Source organism: Arvicola amphibius, chromosome 8, assembly GCF_903992535.2.
Source record: "Arvicola amphibius chromosome 8, mArvAmp1.2, whole genome shotgun sequence".
NCBI classification, from domain to species: Eukaryota; Metazoa; Chordata; class Mammalia; order Rodentia; family Cricetidae; genus Arvicola; species Arvicola amphibius.
Window position 1 is genome coordinate 34,925,510 of NC_052054.1, and position 20,979 is coordinate 34,946,488.

The 20,979-nt window shown below is 37.9% G+C and overlaps 1 protein-coding gene across 2 annotated transcripts in view; it reads right to left on the reverse strand.

Moving 5' to 3' along the window:
- Lama2 (laminin subunit alpha 2) overlaps positions 1 to 20,979 on the reverse strand; it is a 594,199-nt gene that overhangs the window by 195,977 nt on the left and 377,243 nt on the right. For both annotated transcript variants that reach the window (XM_038339597.1, XM_038339596.1), the window contains exons 19-22: positions 13,620 to 13,831; positions 11,227 to 11,333; positions 6,384 to 6,564; positions 493 to 629 (exon numbers count right to left, since the gene is read on the reverse strand). In XM_038339597.1, the coding sequence (XP_038195525.1) occupies positions 493 to 629; positions 6,384 to 6,564; positions 11,227 to 11,333; positions 13,620 to 13,831 (637 nt within the window). The remainder of the gene's footprint in view (positions 1 to 492; positions 630 to 6,383; positions 6,565 to 11,226; positions 11,334 to 13,619; positions 13,832 to 20,979) is intronic.

Consider the following 20,979-nt stretch of genomic DNA (forward strand, 5'->3'; position numbering starts at 1 on the left):
TGGCCTGTGGCATCGTTCATGAATGCCTCATGGGTGATTCTTCGCTGCTGATGCGCAGAGTGAGGCTTGATCTGGATAGGGGAAAACAGGACTTTTCTGACGAAAGCTAGTTAATTTTACTCTTCAGATTCCTTTTAATCACTTCTTGTAAATTAAAGCCAAGTTAACTTGACACAATTTTAATAGGATATTGGCAAATTAATTTTTTGGTCTCTCTTGTTTCACAGATGTATTTTCTTTTTCTTAGAATGAGATAGTTATCTGAAGTTTTAGTATAGACTTGTTTTCCCTTCCCCTTCTATTTTGTAGGCATCATGAATTCAACTAATAAGTATGTCTGCCACAGTAAAGTGGAAAATAATGATCAGTGTCGTTAAGACAGTCATTGATAATTCTATGTTATATTGTGATGTGATATTGGGCTGAAGTATCCAGTTATAGACCTTGAAACTCTTTAACAAAACAATCAGATGACAACAGCAATCCACCTACCTTACAGCCGGTGACAATGCTGTGGCCCCAGGTGTTGGGAACACACTCAGAACATTTTTCTCCAATGGTATTGGGAGGGCAAATGCACTGGCCAGTTTTCGGGTCACAGTTGTTGCCCAGATGGGAACAGTCACAAGCTTCACAAGGGAAAGAGAGAAAGCAAAGATGAATCAAAAAAAGGCAAAATTTGATGGAACATAGTGAATTCTTAACGCACTGATTTGTTCTTTTCATTTTTGACACTATGTTTAAGGATTCTTGAAGGGGGGGATGCCCGTACTTTGTTATTTATACTATAGTATATTTCACAAAAGTGTTGCATCAATAATCGTTGCATTTCACTTAGTAATTTCAAAATTTTAGCACTTTTTATTTTTCTATTTAATTTCAAGAAGGAAAAGATATCTGTTATTAAATTCTCTCCTAATTATCATCTACCCAGGTACTATAAAGTCTAATGTTTTTGTTCATGTATTTATTTCATTTATTGATAATTAGAACAACGAGGGGCAGCCATCTCGCCGGGGCAGTGGTTTCTTGTGTGTTGAGGTTCAGGGTGCTTGGGAGTTTAGAAGGGGAGAAAAGGGAACTTTGAGGTTGAAGTCCATCTTACAGTCCATCTATGGTCTATTCAGCTGCAGCCTGGAAGTTGCAAATCCAAAGGAACTTGGGATGTTGTCCCTTTTGTCTGGAGCTCTATAAGTACTTGCAGGTGTTATCAAAGAGTGACTTTCTTGTTCAGAGTTTCTTGGCTCACCAGATCTCTTTATTCTAGACCTAAGAGACTACAAAAGGACAGGGAAGCTGTGTTCATCTGGTTGTTTCCTGCTGTGTAGGGGTGGAGTCAAGCTTCTTTTGTCTTTCCTAGGACTTAAAGGGGATTTAGGCTGTATATATTTCAAGTTTATAAATACATTCCTTCGCTGTAAAAATTAATTCTTTTTTTCCTGATAATGATTTTCAATAAAACCAACAAACCCAGCATCTTAAATCTAGTACACCATGTATGTAGTTGCAAATAACAGAGTATATTTTAGTTTTATGTATCTTTTAAAATAGTTCCATCATGAAACTTTTAAAATAATTTCTAATTTCATTATGACCCAATTTAGTACTTTAATTCCAAAGTATTTTTCTCGCTAGAAATGAACTATAAGAATATGAATTTCCTACTTATTGATTGTTCTCAAAGAATATAAGAATTGGCTTTCAGAAAACCTTCAAAGCCAACCATGAGAAGTGATGCATGTCACTCAGTGTGTAGACTTGATTCAACTGGAAAGAATACAGTTAAGCACAGCACTTGATTTAAAAGAAGTTATTGCAATAAAATACATACCAAATACTTGAATTCAAATTGAAGATCAATGTTGTCAGAAAGCTTTTAGTTGGTGAACTGATGGTTAAATCATTTTAATTGAGTCTAGTTAGATATTTGATTCAGTTGAATTTTAAGGGGTCATAATTATCATTACTCAAAGTGTTTCATAGCAGCTGTGAATGCTTAACACCATGCTTGACACAGAGTAAGTACAAATAAATGGCAGTGGTTATTGTCTTTGCTATTGTTATTGTTTTTGCTAATTTTAAGATAATAGATTTATTTATATATGACATTCATTAAGAAGAAAAATAGCATTATGTCTAAATTTATCTAATAAGAAACATGATGGGACAGTTTGAATCATTATTTGGAAATAGAAATTCTCTATGTAGAATTTCAGTGTAATCATACTTGAGCAATGAATTAGTTTTCTCCGTCAATGCACAATGTGTATTACAATTTAAAATGTTAATAAAGATAATGGTAAGAAACCAGCAATACTTATAGCCAGCCTTTACTCTAAAGCTATTATTAACTCAGTGAATTCCTACAAATCCTCATGACATAGATAATGTTGATAGCCTAAAATAAAAGATGAATTTTTCAGTAAGAAAGCATAGTAAAAGCAAACATCCAAGGTCATAAAATTAGTTATTGATTGGAACACTAGATACATATAGGTTATTTGGCATGAGGAATACTCTTTTATTTATTTTGCATTTTATTAATTAACAAATTAATTAATTAATTTCACCCCAATCACATTTTACCCTTTTTCCTCCAATTCTCTCCCACAAACCTCCACTCCCCCATCTACTAATACTCCTTTCTCTTCAGAAAAGGGTAAGCCTCCCATGTATATCACCTAACCATGACATATTTGTTGATGGAGACTACTTGTTTGTTTCCTGGCTACCCAGACCCAAAATAATCACTCAGAAACTATATTAATTAAATCACTGCTCGGCCAATCATTTAAGTGTATTGCTAGCTAGCTCTTATATCTTAAATTAACCCATTTCTATTAATCTGTGTATTGCCACAGGGTTGTGGCGTATTGGGCAAATTTCAGGCATCTGTCTCCTCTGGTGGCTACATGGCAACCCTTCCTTCTTTCCTCAAGCATTCAGTTTAGGTTTCTGGCCTAGCTCTATTCTTTCCTATCACAGCCAAAGCAGCTTCTTTATTCATTAACCAGTAAAAAGCAACACATATACAGAAGGACTTCCCATATCGCATATCAAGTTGCACCTCTTTTCTAATTAATGCAGAATGAGGTTACTAAGTAAAAGGAAGTGATCCCAGGTGACAAAGTCAGAGATAGCCCCTGCTCCACTGTTAGAGCCCCACAAGAAGACCAAACTACACCACTGTAACACATGTGCAGAGGGCCTAGAACAGATCTATGCAAGCTCTCTGGCTGGTGGTTGAGTCTCAGTATGTGCCCAGGTCAGTTGATTTTGTGGATATTTTTGGATGTATGTATGTGTGTATGGTGTCTTTGGCCCCTCTGGTTCCCATAATCCTTTCTCTGCCTCTTCCATTGGATTCCCCAAGGTCTGCCTAGTATTTGGCTATGGGTCTTTGTATCTTCTTCCATCACTTGCTTGATACTTTCTGATGACAACTAGGGTATGATGGGGGAAGCTCTGTTAACCAATCACACCCAGTTAAGGCGTGGCTACATAAAACACAGAAATAAAAGCAGAGAGGCACCAGTTGCAGGCTCTCTCACTGGGCAATTCCTGCCAGACAGAGGAAGTCAGACTTCCCATTCTTGTGGCATGTGTTTCCGCTTATAACAATTAAAAATATAATTGTTATCCTTAAGCTGGCCTGGTTATTTCCTGTATCAAGCTAATTCACAACAGGGGTAGGCAACAATCTATGAGTATTACAGAATACCATTGGGAATCATTTCATTGCCTTTTTTCCCCAGTCATGTTTGGTTCTATCCTAAGTCTCTGTTCTGTCCCACTAGGCAGTGTCAAAGATGGAGTCCTTCTCATGATATGTATCTCAATCTGGACCAGTTGTAAATTGGTCACTCCCACAATTTCTGCACTACCTTTACTCTGGCATATCTTGTAGGCAGGGCTAATTGTAGGGCATAGGTTATGTGGCTAGGTGGCAGTGTCAATCCCTCCATTGGAAACACTGCTTGGTTATAGAAAAAAAGCTGATTCATGCTGGGAAAAGGTCATCCTGAGGTCACCCAGACCCAGAAAGATAAACATTGCATGTACTCACTTATAGGTGGGTATAAAGTAAGGATAACGATGCTACAATCCATAGACCCAAAGAAGCTAAGTAACAAGGAAGCCTCTGGGGGAACACATGCATCTCACTGTGAAGGGGAAATAGAGGAGACACACAGGAGGGCTGGGGAGGGCTCTAGAAGGGGGTGGGCATGGGCAAAGGAAAGATTAGGTAGGGGAAGGATGGAAGGAGAGAGTATCAGGAAAGATAGCTGAAATGGAGGCATATCTGGGATGACCCAGAGCTTAAAACAATGGAAACCCCTAGGAATCTATTAGGGTAACCTCTAGGTAAGCCACCTAGCAGGAGGAAACACAGAATATGAGGAATACTCTTATTCTTATACTCTTAATTTGTAAAGACTCCTGTGGAATATAAAAAACAGATAGCAAGATGACTACCATCATTCATTTCTCTTCTCCTGTAGTGCAGGCAGAGTGTGAACCAGCTTGCCTTATAGTCCTAACACCATGTCCACTTTATGAGGTTAGAATACAAACTCAAGCTATGAACCCAAAAAGCACTTCAGTTCCCATTGTCAGCCATTTTGTCAGAGACATGAAAAATACTAACTGATACGCAGTTATAATCATACCCAGTGTGATTTTTTTTTTTTTACTTCTCGTTATTATGTTTCTCTGACTTAAAATACAAGTAAGTTGGCATTTTGGCATGTAATCACCACTTTATAATTTTAAATATTCTTATTTTTATCAATAACTTTTGCTAGTAGAGTTCATTGAAGATATAAAAGGCCCTGTTCTAGAGAGCTTTATTTTATTTTATTTTATTTTATTTTATTTTATTTTATTTATATCAACTTGACACAAGATAAAACTATTTGGGAAGAAAGAACTGCAACTGAGAAAATTCCCCCAACAGATTGCCTGTGGGGAAATTTTTTGATTGATGATTAAGTGGGTGGATTCACTTTAATGTGGATATTGCCACCCGGAGTCTGGTTGTATAAGAAAGCAGGCTGAGCAGGCCACGAGGATCAAACCAGTAAGTTATAGTCCTCCATGACCTCTGCATCATCTCCTGCCTCGTGATTCCTGTCCAGAGATCCTGTTCTGACTTCTCTTAGTGATGGGGTGTGGTCTAAGTATTGTAAGCTGAAATACACCTTTTCTTCTACAAGTTGCTTTAGGTCAGGATGTTTTATCACAGCAATAGAATCTCTAACTTAGAAAGCTTTGCGTTAATTCATATCATGTTGAAATATTAATGAGAATTGCACTTCAAGATCAGAATATTTTAAGTGGTTCTTTATAGTTTTTAGTGCTATTGAATATTAGCTTAGAGATCACACAGGTCTTAGGTGATCTCTATCACATCACAAATGAGTCAAAATGACTTTCTTTCTGATGAAAGTCATCAGCTTAGAATTCAGGAGGTAGTCTTAAAGATACTGGTACCTTAAATACTTTGCAATATTATTTTGATTCTCACATGAATTTGCTTCAATAGTCAATGACAACATTTTAAAATCTTGCCATGGTGCTGAGAGTACAGTACAGAGGTAAGAGCTGTCAGTCAAAGAACTTAGTAAACAAAGGTGCAAATCATTTTTGTGGTTGTTGGAATACCATCAACGCTAAATTTTTGATATATAAATCAAAGCTAATTTCAATCTTTAATTTCACTCCTAGGGTGCTAATTGATTGATTAATTGTGTGTGGTGTGTATGTGTGTGTGTCACTTTAGTTCATGATTTGTGTGAAAACACTGGCTGGACATAGGACAAACACTCTTTCAAGGAATCATGTTAGAAACTACAACCTGTATTTTTCCATGAAATAAATATCAAGATACAACTCGTTTCTCTCCCAGAATGTAAAGCCTTCTAAGGCAACTTTGATACAAGCTTTGTTTTTCTATCAGACAAAAAAAAATCAAGATAAAAACAAAACTCCCTTAATTCTCCTGTCCATTTTGTGTTTGGTAAAATTGAGTTCTCTTCGTTTAAAAGGAATCTAAGAAAACAATGGCACCAAAAACCCTGGAATTTGATTTTTCAAGCTGTAGAAGTCATGGGAATAGAGGACACAGACAAAAGGGCACATCTACATCGGGATCTGCTGATTATTGCTCAATGCTTGCAAGCATAGTTACATGTAGGGTAGCATTCCCAACTGTGCTGTGTCTATTTGTTAATTATTACAAATTAGCATATTCATTACTTTAAATATTCTGCATCACATACTTGTTTTCAACTTGCATTTTCTTTAACAGAACAAACGGTTACAAGAACCAGTAGCATAAACTCCAAGAACAAATACCCAGGACAGTAGTCTCGTTTACAAACCTGTACAACCTCCTTCTTGGAAGTTGAAGTAGCCATGGGCACAACGGTCACATTTCTTCCCTGCTACTCCAGGCTGGCACCAGCACTGCCCACTCTCTTCACAGTCAAATGACTTTGAGCCAAAAGAATTACAGTTGCAGGGAACACACCCCCTTCCCAATTGCAGGCCGAAGGTTTCAGGCTGGTGTGGAAAAGAAAATAAAATATAAATCTCAACAAGTAAACTCATACTAACAAGAAGCATTGAATCTAGAGAGTAGTCGGCAGTGAGGAACCCATGAGTCACCAGGCTCTCTAGTGGCACTGACAACTGTCTATTATTCAGTGGATTTTCTATGTTGACAAAGTGAAACGTATGGTTAATTAGAAATATCATCAAAATTAATTATCAAAATAGGCACTATGTTGTCATCTTAGTTTCAAAAGCCTTTGTATAATCTTCCTTGGTTCTAATAGCAATGTAAAATAGATTATTCATTACCTTCCTGGTTTTAATTTAACATTTTACTCACTTTACTGCTAATATATTAAATTGATTACTTTCAGATTTTGTGAACTACCTATTCTTGGTTAAGACATTTTCAATAATAGTGATCAGAATTCTAGTCATTAAAGCCAGTTTGTGAGAAAAGATCAATGCACTAGATTAGAAAGGTAAGGCCAGCCTGTCCATCCAACTTTGAAATTGTGGGTCCCACATCTATATGTACCAATTCATCTTCTACTCAGTCTTGTATTACCAGCTGTGAAGATATCCTTGAAACACATGTTACCAGGCCCAGGATAACTATGATTAAAAACACTGGTGAATTCAGGACTCATCGCTACTATTAGAAAAATGAAAACCACATATCATACTTAAAGCACACCACTTTTCTTTTATAAATAAAAAGTATGTCACATTATTATGGCATTTTAATCTGGCAAATTACTCCCCGTAATTACTTCTTTGTCAAAATAATTTGTATTTTGGAAAATTAGACTTCATAATTACTTCTTGGTAAAAATTAATCTTGCCATTTATTAGGAATTACCCGAAGAGAAATGAATAAGCTTCATTATATTTTTAATATTACTGTTAGCAGTATTAGAAATAAATTTGAGAAATTAAAATTATTATGAGAATTAGACTTAATATGACTAGCTAAGAATAGTTGCATTTTTTAAAATGTACAATGAGTTGATTGAACGTGATAATCATGTTAATTTTTACTGTTCGCCATATTTTAAGTTCTATTTGTAATTCAGATTTCATCATATTAAAGTAGAAAGTATGTAAGCAGTGACAACAAATAATTTTAAAATTAAATTCACCTATATATATAAAGTAAAATTAAAACAGATTTTATTAATAAAAATATTTCAATGTAAAATCCTTAGTCTCAGAGGAATTATCAGATATTAGAACAATGACTAAATAACAAGCAAGTTCGTTACTGATTGTTTATCATAGCATGTAATTCTGGTGAGACTCAAATCCCCACTGTTAGAGAAGGTACTGAATAAATTAAATTATAGTACATTCATCCTATAAAATGAGAAGAAATTAAGAAAAATCTATTTTGAAGCAGTTTTAATGATAGGAATACCATTTATGATGCAACATCACATAAAAATTCTAAAAGCAGCATACACATTATCTAGACTGTGATTCCAATTACATTATGTACAATGACACACACAAACACACACACAGCCACATGCACATACACACCCAGAGACACATGCAGAAACAAAGACACCAGACACCCACATATACAGAAACACATATACAGAGAGAGAGAGAGAGAGAGAGAGAGAGAGAGAGACAGAGAGAGACAGAGAGAGAGAGAGACAGAGAGAGAGAGACAGAGACACTTGGATTCCAAAAGAGTCTAAATGATAATGAGCTTTGGTTTTTTTGGAAGCAAAGCAGAAACCTAAATTTTATGTGCTATTTTTCTTAATACTGAGTGTATGGTGTGTGTTTCCAATGAGTGTCACATAGGAGTGGAAGAGTCATTTTCCTGACTGGTCCTTTCCTTCCACTGTGGATTGGAGGCTGGAACTCAATTTGTCAGGCTTGCACAGCAGGCACTTTTCCTACTGAGCTCACTATACTTAAATTTTCAACTATCTGAACTATAGTTCTAAAACTTTCCATTAGTCATTTTCATATACTAAGCCCGATTGTAAAGACTGGACTTAATTATCTTTATTCCCCGAATCCTCCACATTATCAAACACAATTATGTATGTATAGATATGCACATTCCTTTAATGGACAAATCAATCAAATATAAAATGGATTTCTAAATCACAGTTGCCATTAATTATTGTAAGACTGATTATATAAAGAAATAAATAAAACAAATGGTTGCTAACATCCTTTTCTAATATTTATATATTGTAGTTCAAATAAAACTACCAAACTTCCTAATAAAACAATAAATTTTAATAAAGTCGGTACTAATATATTTATTCCACAGTTAAAGAAAAGCTCTCCAATAAATAAAGCTCAGGAACAAACTTCTAGTCTATAACTGAGATTAGATAGAGCTCCCTTCCAGAACCCACAGAAAGACTGACGCCTCCCATCAGTACCTCTCACCTGGGGTGGTAACACAGTCTAGCAGGTGCATGTTGCTTCCTATGTGCCAAGCACAGCTCTCTAACTATAACAAGTGTGAACTTCCAGGACGCTCCCCTCAGCTAGCTATAGCCACCTCCCTTTCGTGCACAGTGCTGCAACAGAGGCACATAAAACTGAGATCTGAAGCCTCCACCGACACTAGTGGCCATCAGTATCCCATATTAGTTGGATTGTTAAGACTTATTTTTAAATTGTATGTGGTGTGAGTGTGCGTATGCATGTGTGTGTGTGTGTCTGTGTCTATGAGTGCGTGCATGTGTCTGTCTGTGTGTATATGTGTCTCTGTGTGTATGTGTCTGTGCATGTGTGTGCATGCATGTGTATGTGTGTGTGTCTATGTCTCTGAGTGTGAGCATGTGTCTGTGAATGTGTGTGCATACATGTGTATGTGTGTGTGTGTCTGTGTCTCTGAGTGTGTGCATGTGTCTGTGCATGTGTGTGCATGTGTGTGTGTGTGTGTCTCTGAGTTTGTGCATGTGTCTGTCTGTATGTATATGTGTCTATCTGTGTACGTGTGTGTGCATGCATGTGTGTGTATGTGTGTGTATCTGTGTGTGTGTACATCGATATGAATGCAAATGCTAAGCATTTATATACACTGGAACTATGGCAACAGGTAGCTTGCTGTGAGCCTCCCAATGAGGAAAAATTTTGAAAGTGAAAAGTTTTCCTTACTTTGCGTATGTTCCACATTTAAAGAGGGTTATGTGTTTCTTGTGTTTGATGAGTACATGAGCAGAATCACAGGTGGAAATTAGCAAAACCTTAGTGAAAATGGTATGTCAGGCTTATGTTACTACTCCAGAAAGGTCACTTTTGATACCTTGGGTTCCCTTCAACAAAATTTCTATTTGGTTTGTCCACAGATATGCTTTCAAAAATATTTTATTTTATGTGTATGAGTCGTTTGTATGTGTGAGCGCCACATTGGTGCCTGGTGCTTACAGAGGCCGGAAGAGGGAGTTGCAGATATTTTTAGCTAGGTATTGGGACTCAAACTTGGGTTCTCTGGAAGAGCAGTTAATGCTTTTAACTGACCAGACATCTCTCCAAGCCCCACAGCCATGCTTAATGGAAACTTATGCACAAAAGCATCAATTTTTAAAAGTCAGGCTTTAGTCAGGCATTGTACAATTTCTGCATCTGAGGTTTGCATACTTAGCGAACAGTTTGCACACTTAGTTACCAACATTATTCGGCAAAAAGGTTTCCAAGCCTCTTCAGCTACAGCCCAGGAAACAGCATGCCCACACAACCATGCAGTGCCTACCGGCACAGGGGTCCGATAGGTTCCCCTGGGGCACCCGCTGGAACCGCTGGAACCCCACATCCGAGGTGACCCCAGCACCCGCTGCGCTCTGTGTGGCTGCTCCTCCGGATGGTGCACCTGCCTTCTGAGGTTGCACTGTTTCCCTACAAAGCCTGATTTACAGATACATCTTCCCGTCATATCACACTGTGGTGACACAGAGCCCAGGGGACTGCAGTCACACAGCTCACAGAATCGCTTCGCTGAGTCCCACCATGTACTGAGCTTTAAAACCCAAGAGAAGGAAAAACAAGGAAACAAGGCAGAGTTGAGCATATGGTATTATTCAAGTGATAGAAGCAGGGGTATTTTCAAACTTTCTACTAAAGGCCAGTCTGACATCTGAAAATGACTTGCTGGTTGTGAATAACAAAATGTATTATGTGAAAGGAGCCAAAACTGGCAGGCTCTCATGCGGGGACCTCAACACAGGGCTGGGCTATCACTGGAAACAGATACTGAAAACAACATTCTCATTGATGGGATATTTCATTTTAATCAACTAATAGTTCCAAAACTATGATGAAAATTTTCACTATTTCCAATGTTTATCCACTGAAACTAACTTTTAAATGACAGAACTTGAAGTGTGTGTTGTTGGGGGGTTGGTTGGAAGCAAAAGGAGTTGCACATTTAACCTCCCCCAAGGTAAATTATTTTACTCCCCACTGGCTAGAATTAAATCTATGTTATTTGTTGAGTAAATACTTAAATTACAATAATTATTATACAAATTTGTATGTGGGAACACAGGTCAAATGCAATGCACAGTCAATTTTGTTATAGTTGAGAAAACGTTTCACTGAGCACAAATATTCCATTTTCAGGAGTAAATAATTCTGACCCTTTGTTCAATATGTGTATGGAATCCATCATTGAAAGGAGGTGAGCATGGTTCTTACCTTACACTCATCACAGCGCCTCCCCTGAACATTGGGTCTGCACTCACACTGCCCAGTTCTGGTGTGACAAACCTCTGAGAAGGAGCCATTGCTGTTACAATGGCAGGCTGTCAAGGCAAGACACACAGCAAATGAAAATACAGTTTCATGAATCCCAAATACAGATCGAGTAGCTTTTAATCTGAGATGCTTGCAACCAGAGGCATCTCAGACACGAGCTATACCTTAAGTTTTGGAGTATTTGTATAGACCTCTGTTAAACATCAATACTCTGAAAAGCCAAGACCTGAAGGGCTGCAAATCTGTACAGGAGTTGTTAAAGAAAACTGTAGCTTATGGGAACGTCAACACTTGAATTCAGGGATGTCTTCTAGTGGCAAGGACACTTTCAGACAAACCGTTATGTAATCCTTGCAACAGTTCTACATACTGTAGACATAGTTCATACATGCTTGGCATGTTATACTACTAAAATACTAATACAGTTGTTATGACAATCTTGAGATTAAGACAGTGAAGTATAAAGAAGCAATAACATATACAATGCCATAAGCTTAGTAAGTGTTATGGCTGTCCAGAAATCTGCTTGAGCCATGGAGTCCCCTGCTTCCTGGTTCAATGTTGTTTAACCTTTTCATAGATACATTGGGGAAACATCTACTTATTATAATCACATAGATAAAATACATATCCCCGGAAAGTTGAAGAAATTTTAAGAAATTTTCAGTTTCAATAATCCTCTTGACATAGCATTAATATTATTTTTTGCAAACATTTTTGAATACAATGTTTATTTACTATGTGCCAATTGGACCTGGGGGGATTGGGAGGACCTTGGTCTTAGCATAGAGTAGGGAACCCTGATGGCTCCTTGGCCTTGAGAGGGAGGGAGGGGAGGTATGGGTGGAGGGGAGGGGAGGGAAGGGGGAGAAGGAGAGGATGGAAGGGGGAGGAGGAGGGGAGGGAGGGGGGAGGAGGAGGGGAGGAGATGGAAATTTTTAAATATAAAAAAAATAAACCATGAGAAAAAAAAGAATGAGTTAAATAAAAAAGTATATCCCTTTTATGCTATGAAAGAACATAAGAGAACCACAGGGACCATCTCCAAAGACTAACAATGGCAGTTATCAGCATTACCAACAGATTACCACATCCCCTGCCTGTGCTACACCCAATAATCCCCACGGAAAACTTATGATCCTTTGGACATGAGGAAACCATTCTTAGAGTCACATATCTGATTCTAAATTTCCCAGGTAGCCCACATGAACATAAGACATTTTTGCGTATCCTGATATTTCACAGAAAGGCCAAATTCCACAGTGTTTAAAGTCACTCTGGTCTAGTGGGAAATTTTGTTTAGAAAGTCAGTCTGTGATTTTAACAAATGCCAGTTACTCCAGAGAGTGGTTTGTTTTGACTTAACAAATAACCATTCTGAAAGGACAAAAAGCCTACAACCAGCTTCTCAGTTTAGGAGAAAAACATCCCTTTCTGAAAGAGGATCACTGCTGTTTACAGTAGAGATAACAGGCAGAGTTTCCTGTGGTGTCTGCAATTCCCTAGGTCCTGGGACTCACCTCAGCATGAGTCTCTGCTTACATTAATTCAGTAGAAAAGAACTATTGTTGGTCTTATAGCTCTCTTCCTGAATACTGTATCAGTGAAGTAAATAGGTGCCAATAAGATCTAGAACACTGATGTGGATTCATACTTTTGGAATTAATTCTCTTTTGCATATGGTGTTGTTATAAAATAATTGTAATGTAAGATACTATTCCATGTAAAACTGTGTTGTATGGCTAAGGAGGAAAAGATTAGAGGAGAAATGTGTTGTACCAAACTGCCTCAATCCTTTGACTAGTATTCTACAAATAATTCTGGCATGAGAATTAATAACTCAACTATCCAATGCCAGTATGTAAAATCATTGTCATGTTCTTACACTTGTTATGAAGTACAAAATCTGTATTTCTGTAAAATCTTCATATGAAAGCAAAACCAATTAATACCTGCTGTTAGATAACATGCAATAATATGGACAAGTGGATTAATTTCAATCAAACAATTAAGTTGATATTAATGAAAAAGGCCAAATAGACCTGTATCATTACCAAATTATTTTCTGTTACATTTAAAAAATTTCATTGCATAAATATGTGTATAACTTGAAAAATCAACATTTAACAATATAATACATTTTAAATGGTTTATTCTGTTCATTACTACAATGAAATATTTTGGAACATGCAGACTTTATGTCTTCACTGGGCATTCATCATTCATGTATCACAGATAATTTCCTAGTCTCCAATGCCCACTCAAGAACTCATCAGCTTCTTTGAGGTATCATACATCAATTCTGTCAGGGACATCAATAGTTCAGGACTTACGTTGACAGTTCTTTGCATCAACTGCGTCTCCAAAATATCCATCAGCACAGAGCTCACAGTACCGGCCTGTTGTACCTGGCTTACATATCAGACAGGAGCCAGACAAGCTGTCACAGCTGCCAGGGATGGAGAAGTCAAGGTTGTCATTGCATTGGCATGGCTGACATGATCCTCCAGGTATGGAAGGTTGTCCAAAATAGCCTTCTGCACACCTAAGGTAATAATTTCCAACAGTGACATTTTAGTATGTGTGTGGGGGAGGGGAGCTCAAGAAACCCACTCAGTGTTTACATATCTTTCATATTCCTCTGCCAGGATAATGGATTTTTCTCTTAAGCGCTCCTTTTCTCAAGTGCAGAACGATTAAAAAAATGCTTCTCTGTAACTGTGCTATAGATGCAAGATGAAATCTGCCAACTCCACTCATAATTAGATTTCAGCAAAAAAATAAAATAAAAATTTGTCACTGACATTGAAGATGGGTCCAAAGCATAATGAGAAATCTGTGGCTGGCATTATGAAGGAATCTAAGTTCACACTGCAAAGCTTTTATAATATAAAACATCATATGTCTCCAACTCCAATTGGCTGTTTTCTGTCCACATATATTAGGTTCATGTTTTTGTTGCTGTTGTTCTTAAGGGAAAAGCTTATTATGAGGAATTAAATGCAAGTTCAACATTTATTGAAAGAAATTGTGACTCAGAAAATACTATGTTTACTTCTGTAGGAGCTCTTGAGTATTTCTGTATTAATAAATATTTGTGTACATTTATATATTGATTAAGAGGCTATTTTTCAATGAAGAGTCTTCATTCAGGAGAAGTCTAAGTAGGAATGCCTTTCTATCACGGTAGTGTACTGACCCAAATTCACACCAGAAAATTCTAGGTTTTCATAAAATAAAACCAACCCCAAACTATACATTTATTTGGAAAAAACACCCAAGTTTGTCATTTATAAACTGTGGCATAGAAACCAATTATGAGTTATGCTACCCATCTTCCCCCTGATATACATGTTTTAAAATGGTACAGATGCTTAGATCCACCTTTGCAGAGATCTTCTATTTCTATTTGGCTTGGTCCCCTCAGTTACATTTCCTCCTGCTTTGTATCAAAGACAAAATGAAAGAGGGTTAGAAGGTGGTGACCACTCTACCTCTGTTATCTGTAGCATCTTATTAAATAAAATACTTTGTAGCAAGAATCAAGACTGAGAGGAAACATGAACACTGTAGGAGAATACATGTAGTTCATGGCATACAAGTGCTTATGCCCTTCTGTACAGATATGGTTGTATCTTATAAAAAATGTTCTGTCATGTGAAGCACAGGTGTTTTGACTACAGTCTGAGCCAGGAGAATGCACTAATAACATTATAAGGTCACAGTTGTTATCTGGTACAGATACATTCATCATTCTAAGTTTTACAGAAGCTTTCTACATGGGAATATAATGTTGCAGGTTTCAGGTTTTATCACAGTCTTTTAAAAGGTGTTTTAATTATATTCACAACATGGTTTATAAAATTATGAAAGCTTTATATTCAGAGATTAGAATACTGCTACTAATTATTATTGCCAATAATTACTTATTAATTCTGTATTATAGACCATAAAATAGCATGGCAGTATATAGATTTTTTAACAATTCCTTCTGGGGATTTTTTGGTAATAAATAAGAAGATAACTCTAAATTTTAACCTGACTATACCCTATTTGATCTTCGGATATTGTAATAATATCCACATATTATTACATCCAGTTTCATTTCCCTTAAGATTGTCTTTGGCCAGTTAGACTAATAGTTGTACACCAATAATTATCAAAGCCAACAAAAACGTACTACTTTCATCTTGTTTCTTTCAAAATGTCTTATTAACCTCAGGAGATAAGGAATTATACAATGAAGTATTAGACATTTTCTTAGCAAATGTAGCAATTAATAAGTCCTTTATTCTCCCAGAATCAAAATATACATGCAGAAAATATAATTAAATAGAATAAATAAACAGAAACCTGCCACTTTTATTTCAGGATATAGAAAAGGAAAATGTGTGACTATACATGACAAATAATATACTGCATGATTGAAGAGAGATTATGCCCTCCTCCAAGTGCACAGTCACAGGTAAACAACCTATTAAACTTTTAATCATTTGGTGTTTACTACTAATGTATGTGTGAGTGTACTAGAATTTACAAAGAGCTAAAGAGGTTCCATTAGGAATTAGGAAGTATCCTGTTGGTAGAGAACATCATGCTATAATTCTAGTATTATTAACAACAATTACTATTACTCTTTTTGTGACACCTAATTAAATTTAGTATATAGCCTGGTAGGTTTTCCCAGCCTCCCAGATTTTCTCTTTACCAAAACTAATTATAATGTAAAATCTCTCCCACTTTCCCAGAGAAGGCAGAATGAAGATAGGGAAAAACAGTTTCTAGGGTTCTTTGTTAAATACGGGGACATGTTGACTATTCCTTTTCATATTTGTAACTTCTCAAGTCAAATTATAACTGTTTGACAAAAGAACCTTCAAATGTAAATATGACATTAGGCTATACAACAGTTCTGTAGCTGATAGTTTGGGAAGAATCTCATTTGAGAGGAGAAATATGAATGAAGATGAATGGCTGAGGTAGAGACCAAGGATAATAGGAAAAAATAAAACAGGACTGATAGAACCTTTGTCTTCTCTTTGACCTAGTTTACCATCCTCAACCTTCTTAAATAATTAAATAGAAAAAGAGAGAAATCAACAGAGCAGTTTTATATTACACTAATATAAATGAGGCATATATTATCCTACTATCTAGGCCCAAGAAATATTCATGTAAAAATCTTACCACAGAACAACTAGAGATACATTGAGGGTTACAATCCAAGTACAGAATCATCAAAGACCTTCCCAGGATGTGGAGATGAATATCAGTTACAGAACAGGTGATAGTGCCCGGTTCAAAAGTGGAAGGATTGTTGTCATCTTGCAGAGAGAACTGCATTTGCAGGGGAGGAGCTTATAGCCTAATGGATTTGTCTGGGCTGTGGTGCTAAATTCTCACTACCTGCCATTCAGCTAAATGCTAGGCTGGCTGGCGCTGGTGCTTTCGCCAAGCCCCAAGCAGTGCGGAGGCAGCAGCTCCAACTGGACACCTGAGCACAGCACCGAGGCTGCCCTGGCAAAAAGCAGTTTGGGGCACAAAATCTGGTGGTAGGTACACGAGCCAATCACTCCCTCCTCGGAGTGCATGATCACATGTGAGTAACCTCTAAAAACCACATCTGTCACAATTTTGATTGTGACAGAATTATTAAGGAGGAATAAGGGTCTCTCTGCAGCCAAGACCTAAGGACTAAACACTGAAACTTGGGTAGAAAATGCCTGCAGCCTTGTAATTGAGTGTGAGGGTTCTTGAGCCCGATTAAGACCTCACTGAAGTACAGATGATCTAAATGGGTTTTTGGAGGTGAAATAAAAGGAAATGGGACTCTATTTATAGCTAATGTGACCCTTCTAGTTAAAATTTGGTGAATTGTAAATTTAAAAATTTTAAATTGATGCTAAACTTAAATTTAATTTAAAATTTCAATTAAAATGTGGTGAGTTTTCAAAATGTTAAGAAGCCTTTACAGCCAATTACCTTCCATGTTTTCCGTGGGTACCTGTAAGTAGCCTTTGGGCTGCTCTTGCTCCAGCTAGTGAGTTCTTTGTATTTGCCAGCTGGAAAGGAGAGGGGTTTAAGGAGTCCACGCTTGTGCTCTTTCACCTGTTCCCGCAGAATTCTCCTAGGTAACGTGTCATGGTATGTCTCTGTGTCTCTATGTTGTGTGATATGTTGTTGAAGCCAGAGAGGACGAAAGCCACTTGGTACCTGATTAAGTGCCAGTGGCAGTTAATTAGCTTTGTGTTCTTTATTTTAATTTTTCTTTATAGTCCATTGTTCACTCAATCCCTTCAAGCCGGTCACAAGGCCATTTCTCTGCTTTTCTGAATACAAAAAGCCTAGAATCTTAACGAAGTATCATGATAAATGTCTTCTCTTCTCAATAACATGACTCTATTTCCTCTGTGAAACTCTTCCTCAACAAAGAAGCTTCATGAGTGTTTGCAAGCTACAACTAGCCCTTGGCATCTCAGAGAATATCATTCATATTTTGATAATTCATTGTATTTACAATTGACATTCCCTTCTCCAGCTTTGTTGGCTGCTTTGCTTGTTTTTTTTGCATTCCCTCAATTCAAGGAACACATCCATCCTGTACTATATAATCTCCAGTAAACTAATTTGACAAGTAAGAAAACAGGAATATAGGGAATTCCTAGACTTGGCTTGTGGTTTCTATTAGCTTTTCACTTCTTGTTAGTCTTGCATAAAAACCAAAAATTGAATGATTTTTTTTGGGAGAGAGGAGGAGAGGTGGGAATAGTTCCAGTCCTGCCCTAGCTAAGGGACTATTGGCATTTGATTGCTACTGAAAGAGGAAAGCTGGTTTTCTACAAAGGAGAGACACCTTGTGTATTAACTACACTCCAGAAGTAGTCATCCAAAGTAATTGTACTCTGTACTTGGGGTTTATTCTGCTTGCTTGTTTTTGTGTGTCCATCTTTTTCTTTAAAGGGGGGAGGGATGAAGTTGGGCGAGTACAGACGTTGGAAATGTTCTGGAAAGGACTGAGGGAGAAGCATATATATGATCAAATTATAGTGGGTAAAATTTCAGAGAATAAATAATGTACATTATTTAAAAGAAGTCAGAAAGTAACAAATGAAGACACAGACTCTGTCAGTTCCTAACGTTAGGCTGAAAAAAGTTGAATGGCTCCTGAACCGTTATTCCTCTAAGAGTGGGAAGGGCAGGGGAGACAGTTAGTAGAAATACCTAAAGGGAAAGCTAGCTGTGAGGACCAGGGAAAGGATGAGGTCATCTGGAACAGATGTGGATGAATTGTTCCGGACTGGTCAGCCATACGATGTGTTCATTTTTGTGAAACACTCACAACCACAGACACTCACCTACCACACACACATTCACACAAACACCTTGAACTACATAACTGGTTAGAACTTTAACTCAAGGTGGCTTCCACAGGGGATGAGAGAAAAAGTCTAATAGAGTAGCCCATGCATCTCAGTCATCACCACTACCATAGAAGACTGGAGTCTCAGGAAGAAAATGTATTGAGATAGAGAATACAAGTTCTAATCCATGTCTTCCTTACACATATCATAAAATAAAAGCAAAGGATTAAGGCTTCATATACATAGTCAATGCTGAACCAACCAAGCTGACCGAGATTCCCCACTGTCCACTGCAGGGAAAGATAGAACACTTACCATGTGCATGGATATCTCCTGAACTTAAGTGACTATGAAAGTCCTTACTACAGGAACAGTGACTGGGAAAGATTCCATGTCAGCTGGGATTTGTCATGTTGTGCATACAGGCTTCACACAAGGCTTTCACAGAATGGTTTTGATTACAAGATTTACAATGTAACCTGTAACTTTCTAAGCCTGACCTTTGTTATCTTTCCCTTCCATATCAACAAATACATTTCAAAAATATTGCTATTAGTATTTCTGATCCATCTGATGGGGCTTTTTGACTCATAAAAATACTCTGAAATGGCAAATCCCAAGTGCTCAAGGAAAAATCTTAACCTAAATTCTGACTAAGAAAATATAGTCGCAGCCTAGATGCCCTTCAGTGGAAGAATGGATGAAGAAACTGTGGAATATATACATGCTAGAATACTACTCAGCGGTAAAAAACAATGACATCTTGAATTTTGCAGGCAAATGGATGGAAATAGAAAACACTATTCTGAGTGAGGTAACCCAGACCCATAAAGATGAACATGGGATGTACTCACTCATATTCGGTTTCTAGCCATAATTAAAGGACATCGAGCCTATAAATTTGGGATCCTTGAGAAGATAATAAGAAGGTGAACTCCCAAAAAAAGATATAGTAATCCTCCTGGATATTGGAAGTAGACACGATCGCCAGGCAAAATTGGGAACTTGAGGGTTGGGCAAGACTGGGCCAAGGGAAGATGGGGAGAGAAAAGTGTGAAGGGGAGAGCGGGGGGAGCTCGGAGGAATGGGGTGCTTGGGATATAGGAAGGGTGGATATGAGAGCAGGGAAGCATATATCTTAATTTAAGGAGCTACCTGAGGGTTGTCAAGAGACTTGACCCTAGAGGGGTTCCCAGGTTTCCAGGGAGACGCCCCCAGTTAGTTCCTTGGGCAGCTGAGGAGAGGGAGCATCAAAAGGCCAGTTCCTATAGCCATACTGATGAATTTCTTGCATATCACCATAGAACCTCCACCTGACGATAGATGAAGAAAATGACAGAGCCCCACATTGGAGCACCAGACTGAGCTCCCAAGGTCCTGATGAGGAGCAGAAGGAGAGAGAACATGAGAAAGAAAGTCAGGACCGTGAGGGAACCTCCAGCTGGCGACAGATGGGGAAGGTGACTGAGCCCCACATTGGAGCACTGGTCTGAGCTCCCAAGGTCCCGATGAGGAGCAGAAGGAGCGAGAACATGAGGGAGAAAGTCAGGAACGAGAGGGGTGCGTTCACTCATGGAAACGGTGGGACAGAACTAATGGGAGATCACCAACTCCAGTTGGAATGGGACTGATGGATCATGCGACCAAACCCGTCTCTCTGAGTGTGGCCAACAGCGGGGGCTGACTGAGAAGCAAAGGACAATGGCTCTGGGCTCTGATTGTTCTTCATGGACGGGCTCTGTGGGAGCCTTCTCAACTTGGTCGATCACCTTCCTGGACCTGGGGGGAGTTGGGAGGACCTTGGTCTTAGCAGAGAGTGGGGAACTCTGATGGCTCCTTGGCCTTGAGAGGGAGGGAGGGGAGGTATGGGTGGAGGGGAGGGGAGGGAAGGGGGAGAAGGAGGGGAGGGAAGGGGGAGGAGGAGGGGAGGGAGGGGGGAGGAGGAGGGAAGGAGATGGAAATTTTTAAATATAAAAAAAATAAACCATGAGAAAAATAAAAAAAAAAGAAAATATAGTCGCTCATCACCTCTTGAATAATACTAGTAGATTATTTTTGGATGACAAATTTAAATTGGAAATAAGATGTACCATTTGCTACAGAGTGTATGTATCTCACCCTCTTTTGCATGTGATTAATACAGTTTTTAGACAATGCATCACACTTTCTGTCAGCTATTTCTTTTCTTACTGATTTTCATCATCAGTTAGAATTCTCCCTAGAACACATGTGACTATTCTTCCCCAAGAAGGTTGTGAGCTACTTGAGGACAAAGATGGAAAGGCACATCTGTTTGTATTCAGTGTTTTACCTCGTACCTAATATGGTACTT